Source organism: Metarhizium robertsii (genome assembly GCF_000187425.2).
Source record: "Metarhizium robertsii ARSEF 23 chromosome Unknown MAA_Scf_3, whole genome shotgun sequence".
In the NCBI taxonomy this organism is placed as follows: Eukaryota; Fungi; Ascomycota; class Sordariomycetes; order Hypocreales; family Clavicipitaceae; genus Metarhizium; species Metarhizium robertsii.
The window spans coordinates 1436755-1450861 of NW_011942171.1; the positions used below are offsets into that span (position 1 = coordinate 1436755).

At 52.9% G+C, this 14107-nt stretch overlaps 2 protein-coding genes across 2 annotated transcripts; one reads left to right on the forward strand and one right to left on the reverse strand.

The window, feature by feature from the left end:
* Positions 1-1422: 1422 nt before the first annotated feature.
* Positions 1423-6051, forward strand: MAA_07410 (uncharacterized protein; the record flags this gene model as incomplete). Its single annotated transcript, XM_007825408.2, has 2 exons — positions 1423-1461; positions 1759-6051. 2 exons carry the CDS (start codon positions 1423-1425, stop codon positions 6049-6051), a joined length of 4332 nt encoding a protein of 1443 aa, XP_007823599.2.
* Positions 6052-7328: 1277 nt separating this feature from the next.
* MAA_07409 (uncharacterized protein) lies at positions 7329-8951 on the reverse strand (the record flags this gene model as incomplete). Its single annotated transcript, XM_007825407.1, has 3 exons — positions 7329-8459; positions 8534-8724; positions 8831-8951. The coding sequence occupies 3 exons, from the start codon at positions 8949-8951 to the stop codon at positions 7329-7331; spliced, it is 1443 nt and encodes a 480-aa protein (XP_007823598.1).
* Positions 8952-14107: the final 5156 nt, after the last annotated feature.

A 14107-nucleotide genomic window follows, 5' to 3' on the forward strand; every position in this document is an offset into this window, starting at 1 on the left:
GCGTTTCTTGGTGTCTGGTGACTAGCCAAAACCGTCTAACCTACCGTGCGTACGGCCGGACCCGCTAGTCGGGGTGTGACGGAGACCAGAGATGAATAAGTACTTACTACTATGGTAATGCCAATGGTGATTGCGGTCCGACGCGCTGTCGCAGCGGTTTAATGCGCCATGGTAATTGCAGGCTCTGTAATGCGTGGCGGGGCGCCACTGCCTGGGCGCTATGAGGACATCTGGACGGTTTGACTCGCTAGAGGGCGGCTAGCCAAGGTCGTGGCTCTATAGGACGTACATATTGAATGTCAATTCCGTAGTGTTTTTTAAGCCCTGCACTGCCTCCAACGTAGCGTCTGGTGATTTTCTTTGGCGTAGGGTGTGTAGAATAATAGCATAGAGGGCGTTCTTACTATTATATTTATAGTACTCCTGAGTGTCATATTAGAACTTGGCTGGAAGGAATATTTGAGTACATAGCAATCATCTTTTAAGGGCCTGCTGGTGTCCACCACTACTCGCCGACACCGACACGCAATTGATTCGAGTCGCAATGCTACGGACCTTGTAAGGCGACATGGAGAGGAAAGCCCTGTCGCTGCTCCACGACATCACCCAAGACAGCTGAGCTGGTGGGGGCGCGCTTGGACGTTCCAGAACGGTGTCGTCATCGCTTTGCTCCCAGTGCTGAAATGTCCGTCGAGCTGGTCGAGTTGACAGTTGGCTGGCGCTGCGCCGTCTATTTCTTGCGCCTTGATAGGTTCACAATGGTCCTCCCGTCTCCATTGGCTGCCTCGATTCGGCAAAGCGGCTCTGGCCATGGACCATTGAGCATGTCCGTGGCACCACGGCCACTTGGGTGTGCGCGCCATGTTCCACGCTCCATGCTCCATGCTCCCGAAGCTCCCATGTTCTCATGCTCTTTATGCCTGGCACCTTCCGTCCAAGATGGACCAACTACCGAGCTTCCTCCATGCCCGCCTTGATTAGTTAACCCTCTGCCTTGGTCGCATCCAAACCTTCTACCTCCACGCCTCAAGGCCTCACACCGCACCACTGGCTACCGTCGAACGGCGACAAACCTTCGAACCGCTCTGGTCCGCCTTCGCCCTGCGCTTCGCACTAACCATCCCGATCGCCCCTTCCTCCGTCGCCGAGCCTCTCTCCAGCAGCTTTCCCTTTTTATTCTTTCTTAATCCTTACCGCGTCCATCCGATTATCCCACACGCCACACCCCCATCATTACTTTATTTCTTTACCGATACCTTTTTTTATCGCTCTGCGCCTCACTTGCCCTTCTACACTTTCAGCTCTCCTACTCATCACTACCTCGTGCTCATCGACTCCTATGCCTAGCTGCTGCTGTTGAGAAAGCTCTCCATCCCGTCCGGTCGCGAGCCTTTCTCTCCATTTCATCATATCTGGCCCGTCATGTTTGGCGGCTCACGGAGGCGGCAGCCTCCCGCCCAAGTAAGTTGCAATATACTCTGTCCACCGTTGGGCAATTCCACCGTGAGAAGATGTCGCAGCACACCAGTCGCTTGTATTTCTCCCCCTAGCCGTGCATTTGGCCTGCCTAGCTTTGCCGCCGGTCGAGTATACAATTTGGTGCGACAGCGCGGCGTGTTACTAGGCCCTTCAAATCAGTCCTAGCTGTTGTCGCCATGCTTGATCGGAGGAGGAAGAAGAAGCAGCAGCGAGCGGCAGATACAGACACATTCAAACCTCTGCGATTGGACAATGGTGCTAACAAACTACTTGCGATAGCCCCTGACCAGGGAAACGGCGAACCCCAATGCCGCCACCGCAGCAGCAGCGGTATTCATGAGTCGACGCGACTCAACCTCGTCCTTGTCTTCGGCTGCCGCCGCTGCGGCTCTCAGGGCGCGGCCGATGACCCCGACGAATGTCGCCGAGGTACAGTCTAAAAGAGCACACAGGAGAAGCCCTTCCCTCACTTCCCTCACCGGCAGTGTGAGAGGAGGTCGCGAGCTCACTAGAACCCCCAGTGTGGGTTCGATGATGGAGCGAACCTTTCGTACACCTTCACCAGGTCGTAGTCCAGCTCCAAGGGAGCGTGACGTGCCACCTGTCCCAGCATTGCCCAGTGTTGACCAAATCATGGCCAGCCATCACACTAACGGACACACAAAGGGTACAAGAGGACCTGTCCTACAGACACAGCCATTTAGAACAGCGAGCCAGAAAATGAAGGATGGTCAGGCGACATGGTTTGGCGGCGCGACCGCTCGAGAATCTGCCAGTCCTCGACACGCCAATACTGCAATACAGTCTGCCACCTACGTCCACGATCCGCGGCCCGGCAGCGTCAGCCCATCCATCAACTTCTCCTATCCTCGATCTAGAGCCCTGTCACCAACGCCCTCCATCGACGATACCCTTGTTTACGATCCCAACTCACGACGAATGATCCCCCAAAGCGAGGTTGTAGCTCGTTCGCAAAGACCGCTGGAGGTGCCGGAAAAGCCGAAAAGGAAAAAGCAAAGCGTGAACAGAGCCGGATCACACCTTGCTAAAGGTACCGTGGGAGGACGGACAAAGGCGCCCGCGGTAGAGCAAAACCTGCAACTAGAAACCCAGCATGAGCCGCAGGCTGAACAGGAACCCGAGCCAGCCCCCGTTGTTCTTCCTGAAACTGCAGCTCAACAATCGCAGGATGGCGCAGTGAAGAAGAGAAAAAAGAAGAAGAAGAGGGTCCAGGCAGCGTCGGAGCCTAAAGTTGCTAGTACGACAAAAGAGCTACCAGTTGACGAAGCGGAACCCGTCGTTTCAAGACCTGCTCCGGGCAAGAAGCGTTCTGTCGTGAATGAGGACTTCGAGCGAGAGGATACCAAACAACAGGGAGATGAACAAGGACAGATGGATTCAGCAGCAGCAGCAGCAGCAGCTGTGGTGGCGGTTCCCACAGCTGAGACGGAGGCGCAAACAAAACCAGAACCAAGAGACACCAAGCCAGACAAGCAAGTTCGCCCAGCTCGTGTTCACTCCGAAAGCCCGGCACGATCCGCGCGCTTTGCTTCGTCATCTACGGACCAACTGGTTGTTAAGCACGAACCACCACCTCGATCAGTGTCTCCTCGCAAGTCAGCCATGAAGTTATCAACTCAAGCCAGAGGTGTGTCGCCGTCCGATGATGGCTCTTCTGAAGCATCTAGCAGCAGGCAGTTGAGCCCCCAAGACAGTGAGGACCCTGCACTAGCCCGGAAGAAGAGTGCACGAGTTAGCTGGGATGACAGGAACACGGTCGTTGTTGGTCAAGGCGTTGCCCATCAGCAAAGCGGTTCACCAATGATCCCAAGCCCTCAGACGAAAAAGCCATGGCACAACGTTGTGTCAAAGTTTACAAAGAAAGAGAGCGTCAGCATTGCTGAGGACGAAACTATGACCCCTCGACCGGCTCTGCCACAATTCGGAAGTATTCGAGAAAAGAAGGTCAGAGAAAAAGAGGAGCGGCCTCTGGTCCGTCCTTCAGACCGCATGTTCCCTACTGAAAATGGCTCTGCTGCCGCTGGCATAGGTCCATCAACAGATACCCTGATTGGGTCTATTGTTTCGCTGGATTTGGCTTCCAGAAATGCTGCCAATATCTCGAAATTCAGGGAACCACTCCCGGCAGCTCCGAACTCCCCTGAGGCGAATCAAGATGGCCATGTGGAGAGTTCTGACGACGATTTGGATACCGACGCAACCACCGAGCCTGAGGATGCGCCTGAGTCAACTACCTCGAAGGGATCTGGTCACGTTGTGTCTGAAACACCAGTTACCCCTACGAAACCAATTCCCACGCAGTCGGATGCGAATGGCGGTGTTCCCGCTATCTCAGTTTCACACCCAAGCCCTCGTGCACAATCATCTGGTGAAGCCACGCCGCCGGGAAGTTTCCCTGATGACGAGGACACCTTCGGAGATAATAGCGATGACGAGGAATCCGACAGCTCTGGCATGTCGACACCTACTCGAACTGTAGCACCCGTTGTTGTTGCCACTGGTATGGCTGACATTGTGGAGGAGGAGGAGGAAACTGAAAACGACAGATTTAGCGACGCTTATGAAGACCTGGAAGCTGTTGATGGAGATGGCTTCCTGTCTCTTGATGCTGTAGTTGACAGCTCGACGTCCGGCAAGGTAATCGCGAAGAAAGTCCAGGACAAACCTATCGTAACGAAATCCAAGGATAGCCTTGAGGGCGAACGAGAAGTTTCCACCCCTGTAAAGGAAGTTCCAGATGACTGGGAGAATGCCAAGGCATACTGGAGGAGCCTTTCAACCGAAAGACGTCGACAACTGGAAATCGAGGCCCTTTCAGAAACCGGCGAAGCGGCCAGCGCGATTAAGGAACCCAAGCCAGAAGCTAAGGAGCAGGCCGAGAAAGTCACTGCTCCTTCCCTCGGAATGGACGATGAAAGATCCTACCAGATTAAACCAGGTACCAGATGGTCGGATGTTGCGGATGATGGTGACGACGAACATGGCATAAATGTTGCCAAACGGGCTTCAGCTGTTGCAACCCAACCGAAGACCGCGGAAAATACAACTCCAAAGCTTCGTACCGCAATGCGCCAGTCTATGCGCGCCGATGCACCGGGACCGCTCCAAAATGCAAGCCCCGAGCGGCCAGGCGGTATGAGGAAATCAATGAGAAATGGCCATCCTCCCGCGAAGACTACCGTGTCTAGGCAAGCAGCCGCGGATGGAACTGTCGCAAGGTCAAATCCAGCTGCGACACCATCCACCGTCTCTACCGTGGGAATGCGAAAATCGCTGAGAAATTCCCAGACCTATGGTGACACTCTGCGGCCGGCGTTATCCGGCTCTGGACGACCTGCCTCATATCAGCAGCTTGGTACGACAACTTCTCTGAAAGGACACAAGCGTAATATGTCATTAGACGACTTAAGCTCTACATCCGCCACCAAGCCCACACTGCGACGTCGTGGCTCAAATGACAGCCAGAGCAGTTTTAAACGCAAGCGATCTGGATCTGGAGACGGACACAATTTCCGAATGTCGATGCGCGCGAGCATGCGTGAGCAACCGTCTCCGAGTGATCCTACCAGGCGCTTCAGTCTACGATCGTTGTCGCCTCCAGCTTTTAGACGTAACTCGTTTTCTTCGTTGCCTCCGGGCACTCCGCCATCCATGAGTGGTGGCGCTGGCCGAATGCGCCAGTCCTTACGAGGCCGACCTCAGTCTTCGAGCTCTCGTTTGAAGATGGGGAGCTTCAAGAAGTCATCAGGGCTTGGAAGTAAATCTAGGAGCGGAAGCCGCTTTGCTGACTCCAGCGACGAGGATGAAGGAGGCGCCCCATCATTCTTCAGAAGCCGCTTTGCTGATTCAAGTGAAGAGGATGAGCCAACTCCACTGCCGAAGAGCAAGGATCTTCCAAAGTCTCTTCGCAACGGTAATGGCTCAAATGTGGTCCCGTCACAACGTGATTCGGTATCCCCAGATCTCCCTGACGAAGATGAAGGTATTGTGCAGCCAAAACGCGACACCCTTGCCAATGGACAGCCCTCAGTGCATCAAAGTCGATCCGGCCGCGGCACTCTGAGCCCATTGCCTCAGAATGATATGCCCAGGCCTACCACTCGACGTGGTAGTTTTATGTCAATACTGCGTCGCAAGAAGGACCCGGCAGACAAGATATCAAAGGATCTTGGCGAAAGTGCGGCTCGCAAAGACACCAACCTGGAGCGTACAACAGAAGAGTTGGCGGTCCTCCGCAGCAACTCGCTTCACAAACGGGGTCCAAGCTGGCCATTGGCTGATGCAGGAGGCACCGACGCTGAGAATGGCAGATTAAAAGAGCCAGCCCGCCCGTCTACTTCTGGCGGACCATCAAAGGCGAGGAAGAGCTCTTTTCTACGACGTAGGAGCACCTCGCAAGGCATGGTCGGTCTCGGTCACCCGGAGGTTGATAACACGGTGCCTGTGCCCGAAATCCCCGACATGTTTATTACAACTGAGCCGGCCGAGGCTCAACCACACAAGAAGAAGAAATTCGGCGCACTACGGAAGATGTTTGGTATCCACGACTAGACTTCGTGGTGCTTTCTCATCTCTTCAGGTCCAGCCACCCGTCTTGGTTGTTTATATGTGTTTTGCTTTTGGTGATTCAACGTCCCATGAAACAAAGTACAGCTTATCGTTCTTTTCCGTTCCCTTAGTTTTTTTCCCTTTTACCAGCCGGAATCCCCTATTTCGTATCTTTACTTTTTTTCTCCTCCATTTTACACATCTTGCCTCATGGGATACCTTCTTTGTCATGGTCATTGTGGGTTTCGGGGCGTCGAAAAGGAACAAAGACTTGTCTATGCCATGGTTCATCAACAAAATTTCCTTGATATCCTTAGTTAATACGTGCTGATGAGGACGAAGCACACACGTCCGGGGTTCGGAGGCGCCGGTGGTCGGAGCGATTGTTTGTTTGTCCTTTGGATACCGGACAGGGCGTGTAAGAGAAGAAAGTTGAGCAGCAGTGACATTGCTAATATTTATTATTACTCGTGGTGCCAAATTGAACATTTCTCTGGGCATGTAAAATACGCCATGTTGGGACTAGAGGTGAAGAAACAAAGGACTCAAGGCGCCATGACGTCAGAAACACGTAGCGCATCCAAGACTCATGCTATACCAAGGAAAGTTACTCGAGCAAAGGCGTATTGAATGGATGTCGGCAAAGCACGACAAGTGTATTAGATCAGTTCCTCATCTCAACAGTGACATGTCCTCCAGCAGCTATGCATTGGCATCTGATAGCTAAATATGCTCCGCTAAACCCAACCATGTTATAAAAAAAGACACAAAATTCAAGCACGCTTCCCAAAACCTGAGCCTGAAACCGAAACCGAAACCGTCCATGCTTTCTCCCAAGGACCAAAAGAAACAAAAAAAATAAGTACCAAGCAAACTCCCCGTTGATGTAGCGTGTTGTGTTTTTTTGATTGTTTTAAACGCCGTCAAGACAATTATTATCGCCCGTGGAGCTTGTGCCATTTGCTCGCCATTTCGCGCAATTTAACCTGATAAAAGAAGAAGAAAAATTAAGAACAGCTATACAATGTGCCGATGCCGTAAACGAGCAAGCCCACTGCTCTCTTTCGATTGGGTTGACCAGTGGTTTGGTGCCGGGAAGCTAAAACTGGCAAAAGTGTGAATGATTTGAGAAAATGGGAATCAAAATGTTACTGGAATTGTTTGTGGCATTATTAAGAGGCGGGAAATGCTGTGGGAAGATGTCGTGTTCTTCGTCGATCCCCATAATGCCGTTTTGGTGACTCGACATCGAGCATCATATCTGATGGTTGCCGAGTAAATTAGTGTTTCTTGGTCTTTTCTCGTTCCAGCAGAAGCGTGAGCTGGCTTCTGGTTCGACCCATGGGAACACTAGCTGCCGGACTTGGTTGAGTGGGCTGCATTCGCGATTCCAGTAAAGAGGTAGCAGACGGCCGTGACGCAAGGTTATCATCTTCCACGTATGGGTCAACAACACCTGATGTCGGAAGTGATCCCGCCTGATCAATAATTTGCCCCTTCGCGGCCACGTTTGTGGTAGTGGCCAGCGCTCCTGTAAAAAGACCCTGCGACAACGAACCCTTCCGTGCGTATCCATTCTGCGATAGTGATCGGCCTGCCATGGATACCGAGTCAGTCAAGGATCCGGTTGTCGACGAGTTATCGGTATCAGTTCGTGTCAATGAAAGCGACCTGGCGGATACCGGGGAGCGCAAGTCGGGTGTTGGTCGTGCTTTAGAATTCGCTAGGGACGTTGATATAGGTGGGCGAGATGGTTCCTGAGAAAGATTTGACAGCTTTCTTGTGATCTTTCGGGATGGCATTGGCTGCTTGCCAGCTGCCTTGGCGCTAAGAACGGCTGGGCGATGTGACGCTGTTGACACGTTGTCCTCGGGTTCTGTAGATTCATATTCAGCCTTGTCCTGTGGTTGTTCGGGAATAGGTGAAACTGTTCTGAGTTGCGTTGAACTTCGTGTTGTTGCAGTTGGCGCTGTGTCTTTTGACGAAGACTGTACTGCGGAATTTGGCAATAACTGTGGGCTTTCGTTTTTATTCAACGCTTGTCTTCCCGCCGGCGATGCGTTTTCCGGTGCTGATACTGCCCTCGCTGCAGGCGGTGATTCTGTGGACATTGCCATCTCCAAGCCCGTTATTGCAGTACTCCCAGATGAGGGGATGTCGCTCTCCCTGCCACCGTCATCGTCCGACTCGGGTGGAGACGCAAATCGAGCTGTTGGCTTTGGCCCAGAGGACAATGGGTTTTTGGACTTCTTCAAGATAGGATGTGATGGGGGAGGTTTCGAGGCGCTTGATGATAGGCTCTTGATGGAGGTGTCATTGGACTTTATCCGGGGCGGCTCTGGTCGGTGTTTGGTCTCGTCGAGGCCACGATGAAGATGAGCGACTATGAGTTGTTTGGTCAATGGAGGGACCTATGGAAAGACATCAGCATCAATCTTCAAGCCGGGGGAAACGGGGGTTGGTCAGGTTGGCCAAGGCAACTTACACCCGGGCCCTCCCAACGATTCGGCGGGCCGTGAAGGGGGACAATGGCAGGGCCAAGGGAAATATCCTCGTAAATCTTGGCCAATGCTCGGCCGCTCAGATACCTTCGGTCACTCCCCCATACTTGCCACCAAAAGTTTTCCAAGCGGCGGGCCGTTGGGTCTTTGAGTTTCTTATTTGTTGTTGTATACACTATGCGCGAAGTCATGTCAGCCATTATTTTCCGTCGTGTGCTGCAATGCGGCGGATGAAACTAATAGAGGCAATCTTTGTTGTATTGTAGAAAGACAACACGTACCATGCCAGTATTCCCATATTTTGTGGGCAGGGACAATCGGGTAACTGGCAACTTCTTTGTAGATGTCGGTCGTGTTTATGACAATGCCCTTGGGCAGTATCATGGGTATACCTGGCTCCATTTTTTTTTGGCAGTGTGAGCTCGACAGGTTGGCGCCGAGATGAGACGAGACCAGGCGAGATGAGATGAGTCGAGCCCAACAGGGACTCGGACTCTGCTCAGACTCTGCTCAGATTTTGATGAGAGGGTCCAAACCAGGCAGGCGTTGGCACTGGATGGGGTCTATATTTGGCTGCGAGGGTTGACCATCATGGCCGGTGACGAGCTTGTGCTATTGAATAAGAGACGGGGGGGCGTCGTCGCAAGTCGACTTGCAGCAGCCGCGAGTGAGAAGCGGAGAAGCGCAAAATCGGAACAGGGTGTGAGGCCAGATGCTGGATACCGCGCTGGATGATGATGATGGATGACGGAAGACGGGATGACGGATGGCAGGGTACAAACGCCAGCGCCTTTTGGCCGTGTTGAGAACAAGAGAGCGTGGTGCCGGAGAGAGGCCAAGAAGAAAGATCAAAGTGAAAAAGGCGCCCTGAAGGAGAGAAAGACCGTGGCGGGCTGGCGGGTGATGGCAATGGCGACAATACTGCTTTAAAAACGAGGGTCAGAATTTTTATGTGTTCTGGCGTTGATAATGAGTCGCGAGTGAGATAAGCGACGGGCAGACCGACGAGCCAGACTGGCGAGCAGACTGGGCGAAAGCAGGAGCCCGAGCGGGCCCCCGTGGTAGTATTATTAGTAGTAGGCTGTATGTGACGGACCAGTTGACGGCCTTGGAGAGCTGAAAGAGGTGCGAGGTTGGAGCACTTGAGGGCTGGGGAGCTTCCAGATGTCGATGCCTAGAAGCACGCACCAGACCAGCCCAGACTGAGATTCAATCGTGTCTTGACATCAACGAGCAACCAAGCAAGCAGTCACGACGCCGCGGGCTGCCGACAAGGCAGAGGCACCCAGCTTAAGCCAGCCAGCTAGCCGGGCCAGGCCAGGCCAGGTTCCAGATGTCTGGGCAGGAGCAGCCCACTGGGGGTTTCAAGCTGCCAACTTTAGAAGCCGCAGAAAGTTGGGTCCCCTGAAGTCTAAAGGTGCTCATGTACTCGGTGCTCCGTGCGCCGTCCCTTGGCCTGGGTCTGGGATACCCTTCATTGGTGAGTGGAGGCCTTGCGGTGTCGGAACTGGGGCCAGCCAGATGACCGCCAGATGACCGCCAGATGGACCCAGCTGGCGAGGAATCTTCCAAGCCCAACGCCCACGTCAATACACAGCAATCGTCTTGCTTCTCACACTGACGGCTTGAGGTCCCAACCCTTGGATGCGTCAGGTTGACGACAGCTCCAGCCCAGACTTCAGATTTCACAGACCACCACTGCACACCGCACACTGCGCAATGCACGCTGTGCTCCGGTTCCGTACCCCAACCCTGTGCTACCTGGCGTAGCTTATTATCTGGGATGCTGATGCTGATGATGATGCTCAGCTTGGCAACAGCAGTGCTCAAGCGGCCAGGGCCCTTCAGTATGTACGAGATCGACAGCTTCAACTTGGCGTCGACGCTGTGAGATGCGGAATTGATAGATCCACGGCTAAATATGTCGCCGCGGAGAACTCAGATCCAGATCCAGATCCAGATCCAGACTCAGACTCGGACCCCAGGCTGTTTGAGAAAGCTGTGTCAAGGTCGAGTTGCGGAGAAATTGGGGAGGCATCAGTCGACACTTTATGTCTGTTTTTATTTATCCCTTCAATCTTTCTAGCCACCTGGACCCGCCCAAGAGCTACTACTACTAGTACTAGTACTCGTATGAAGCGGTCTCGTGACAGGCAGGTCGGCAGTCCACCTTCGCCTCGCCTACCCAGACGTCGCTCACACACGCAAAAACTCTCTAATCTTTCTTTCAATCCGTCTTGCTGCTACATGATGCTGCATGTGTGCAAGCTGCAGGCTCCGGCTCTGGGAAATAGACGCCCAACAAGAAATGCAGAAGAGACGCACCTCGCCGTCCACTTGACCGGCCACGGATAACTGAGCCACGCAACCCCCTGAACACTCGCATCATGACCACAGCCAGAACTGCCGCTTCACTAAACACATCTCCAAGCTACCTAGTCACTATTGCTCGTTCGTTAGTACTTTACAGCGTAGCAATATCCAGTCTTTGCCAGCCACCAACCAGTCCTGTTGCGCTGGTCTGGACTGAATCAACTCCGTACTAGCAGTAGTCCTCCGCAGCCTTGACTCCTCCGTAAATAACCATCTTTCTTGTCCGTGGGGCCAAGAGCATTGGAAAGCAGGGGTTGACATGAAAGAGGCACGGGACCCTGCCCTCCACAATCATGGTACTAACCAGTATCCTTGCCGCCGCCGTCATCGATGGCCCAAAGCTCTATTTCAGTATCAAAGGCCAAGAACAGGGCAGAGCCTCAGCCAGGTGAACGAGACATGGCTGCCGGCTCCCAGTGGCTGGGCGTGCATGGTAATCATGGCCAGTAGCAAACGGCATTTGTCAAATGCTGCTCAAAACGTGACAAAGGCGTGCCCATAGCATTTCGCAATCTTTCAATGCTATTTGTTTGTCTGATTGTGCTCGTCAAGCAGGGATGGATATCTTGTGACATCCAGGCGGCGCGTCAAATCGAGGGAGAGCCTTTTGTACACCTAGGTAGTATTCAGAAACACATTAATGTACAATCGCAATGTCTGGAGTGCCTTTCGAGATGGGGAGGACCAAACTGCAACAACGTCTCAGTCCTTGCCCCAGCATCTGAGAAGTGATCAAATACTACTCCCTGAAGGAAGCATTGGAGCCAGCGATCCCAATATTCCTTGCCTCGCCGCACATCATTTGCCGATATCCAACATATCCCGAGGGTTAGCGAGAGGTCACCAGGACCGTGGCGTTGGCCGCGTGACGAAGGCTCCAGGGGCCGAGCTCCAATTCTGAAGTCGGTGTGCGCTCCGCACAGCTCGATGCAGATGAGCTTTCATCTTGGCCCCGTCCTTGGCTCTTATTAATTAAGCGCTGGGCATCGAACTGGGCTGTGCAGTGGTTGCATTGCTCCCAAGCCTAGGCCGACGCCGACTTCGAGGGCCTGTTTACGGAGGAGTACTCCGCGCTCCGCTTTTCTGCGTCTCCCGCCTGGGGGTACCCAAGACCCTGACCCTTCCGAATCCGGGACATGAATTGAGGCAAATATGATTCTACAATATGTCTCTGGCTGTAATTCATATTGTTGTCAGAACTGGCATGTCGCTGTTGGTAGTTGGATCGGTGGTTCAACCGCTGTCCCCGGATTGCGTTGTAATTGCAATAGCTGTGAGCTTAATATCATGGTTCCGTGATGCTACGGAGTTCTGTGAAGAGAATTATCCATTGGTTCTCTTAGAATGGCCCAACATGAACTCAAGACTGGAGCTAATAAAACACTCGCAACATGCTGCCTCATGCGGTCGTTCGCGGCACAATTGTACAGTTATTTTCTGCTCAAGGCCAATATAGACTGTATTTCCTTGGTCAAGAATCTGGCGGGTCCATCGACGTGGCGTGCTGCTCTCTGGGTAGTCGTTTGGTTGACTCTTTGTTTCTGACGGCTTCGGAGGGCAGCTTCAGCGTGCCAACCCAGACTGATTACACCGCATTCCTCCTTGGCCACCAGACTGCCGCAAATGGTGGTGGTGGTATTTGCTCTCCAGACCTTTTGGACCCTCGACAATAGTAGCTTCCATGCCAGTAAGACAATATCCAAGGCCAAATATTTTCTCGAAGAAGCTTCCACGATGAGGATTCGTCCCCAAGACATGGGGGGATAACAAGTACTAGTACGGAGTACTTGTCTTGTGCTACTGATGGCGCATGAATTTCCAAACTGGGCTCGAGGGAGCCATGGGACCCTTGAGCTTGTTTGTTCCCGCCCAGCTGGTACAGCCAAACAAAACATCTGGCAGTCACACTATCCGCCCAAGCTCTGTCGATGTCATGGCAATCTCGGGCCCTCGAAAATGACCTGTCACCTGGTCTCCTCCATCTGCGTAAAATTGGATGTGGTCAGTTGTGTGACGCTGCCATATGTATTTCATCTTTTCATCGCACTGCTGGTTTCTTCTACATTCCTTCGGCATCAATGGAACGAAGTAGCGATGTAGGAACCCACGGGCAGCGGCACACCTACGGAGTACATACATACAAATATCTCTTCCTCTTGCGCTGCGGCCGGGTTATATTTGTTGTTGAGCTGAGGAAGGTTGTGAGGGCAAGGCCAAGGACTCGGCGAGTGCGACCAGATAAGCACAGGCCAGTACTCCCGGCCAGCAAAATAAGCGCTTGGATGAAGGAAATTGAGAGACACTTTGGCACGGAGCACAATGCCATCGTGACAAGGCCAAGAATTACGTATTTGTGAAGTTTTAGCTAGTATCCCATTCATCATCCGTCATTGAGCCGACATGGATCTGCTGCTTTCCGCAACTGGGCTCGATCCAGGGACTCGGTGGCTCTTTCCCAACTTGGAAAGCAACGTCTGATGATTCGGCGAGTTGTACCTCGCCTACCCTGGTACGTGTGGCATTAAATCAAAAAAGGAATCCTGATGTACGATTTCGATGCGCACCAGCTGTTGTATTTCAATGAGCATGCACCTTGGATAGCAAAGCGCTAGCTCCCCGGCTCGATCGGTTCCAGTGCGGCCGGTCGCGACTCCGACACGATCGAGACATGACTGCCAGAGGCTAATGCAAGGCACACCGATGCAAAGATATCAAGTCATATTCCGCCCCGGTGGGATGCATCAGGCTGCTCGCATGGAATTAGAGGAGACCAGCCTGAGCTTCCATTAGAAACGACCCTTTTCTCTCGAAACAATACTGACTTGTCAAGCCTTACCATCTCTGCTATTGCAAATATCGGCGTCACGGGACTCCTCGAGCACACGAGCTGTGCCCAATACGTATGCACTTTCCTTTGGACGCTTGCCTACATGATTCGGCTCGTCTTCTGTCGGCATGCTCTCTGGGGGCACACGCACCACAAGCATATTATAGCGTCGATGCATTAAAGCATAATAGAGGCATGTTGGGTGAAAGCTGAATCCGAAGAATCGGTTCTATCTGTACTCTGAAGTTCGGACGAGGCTTGAACGGTGTCAAACACAGCATGTCAAGACAACTAACTGCCTAGGGTATGCGCAAGCTGACGGGACATATTGTCTGCAACTCCTGCACAATATTTACTC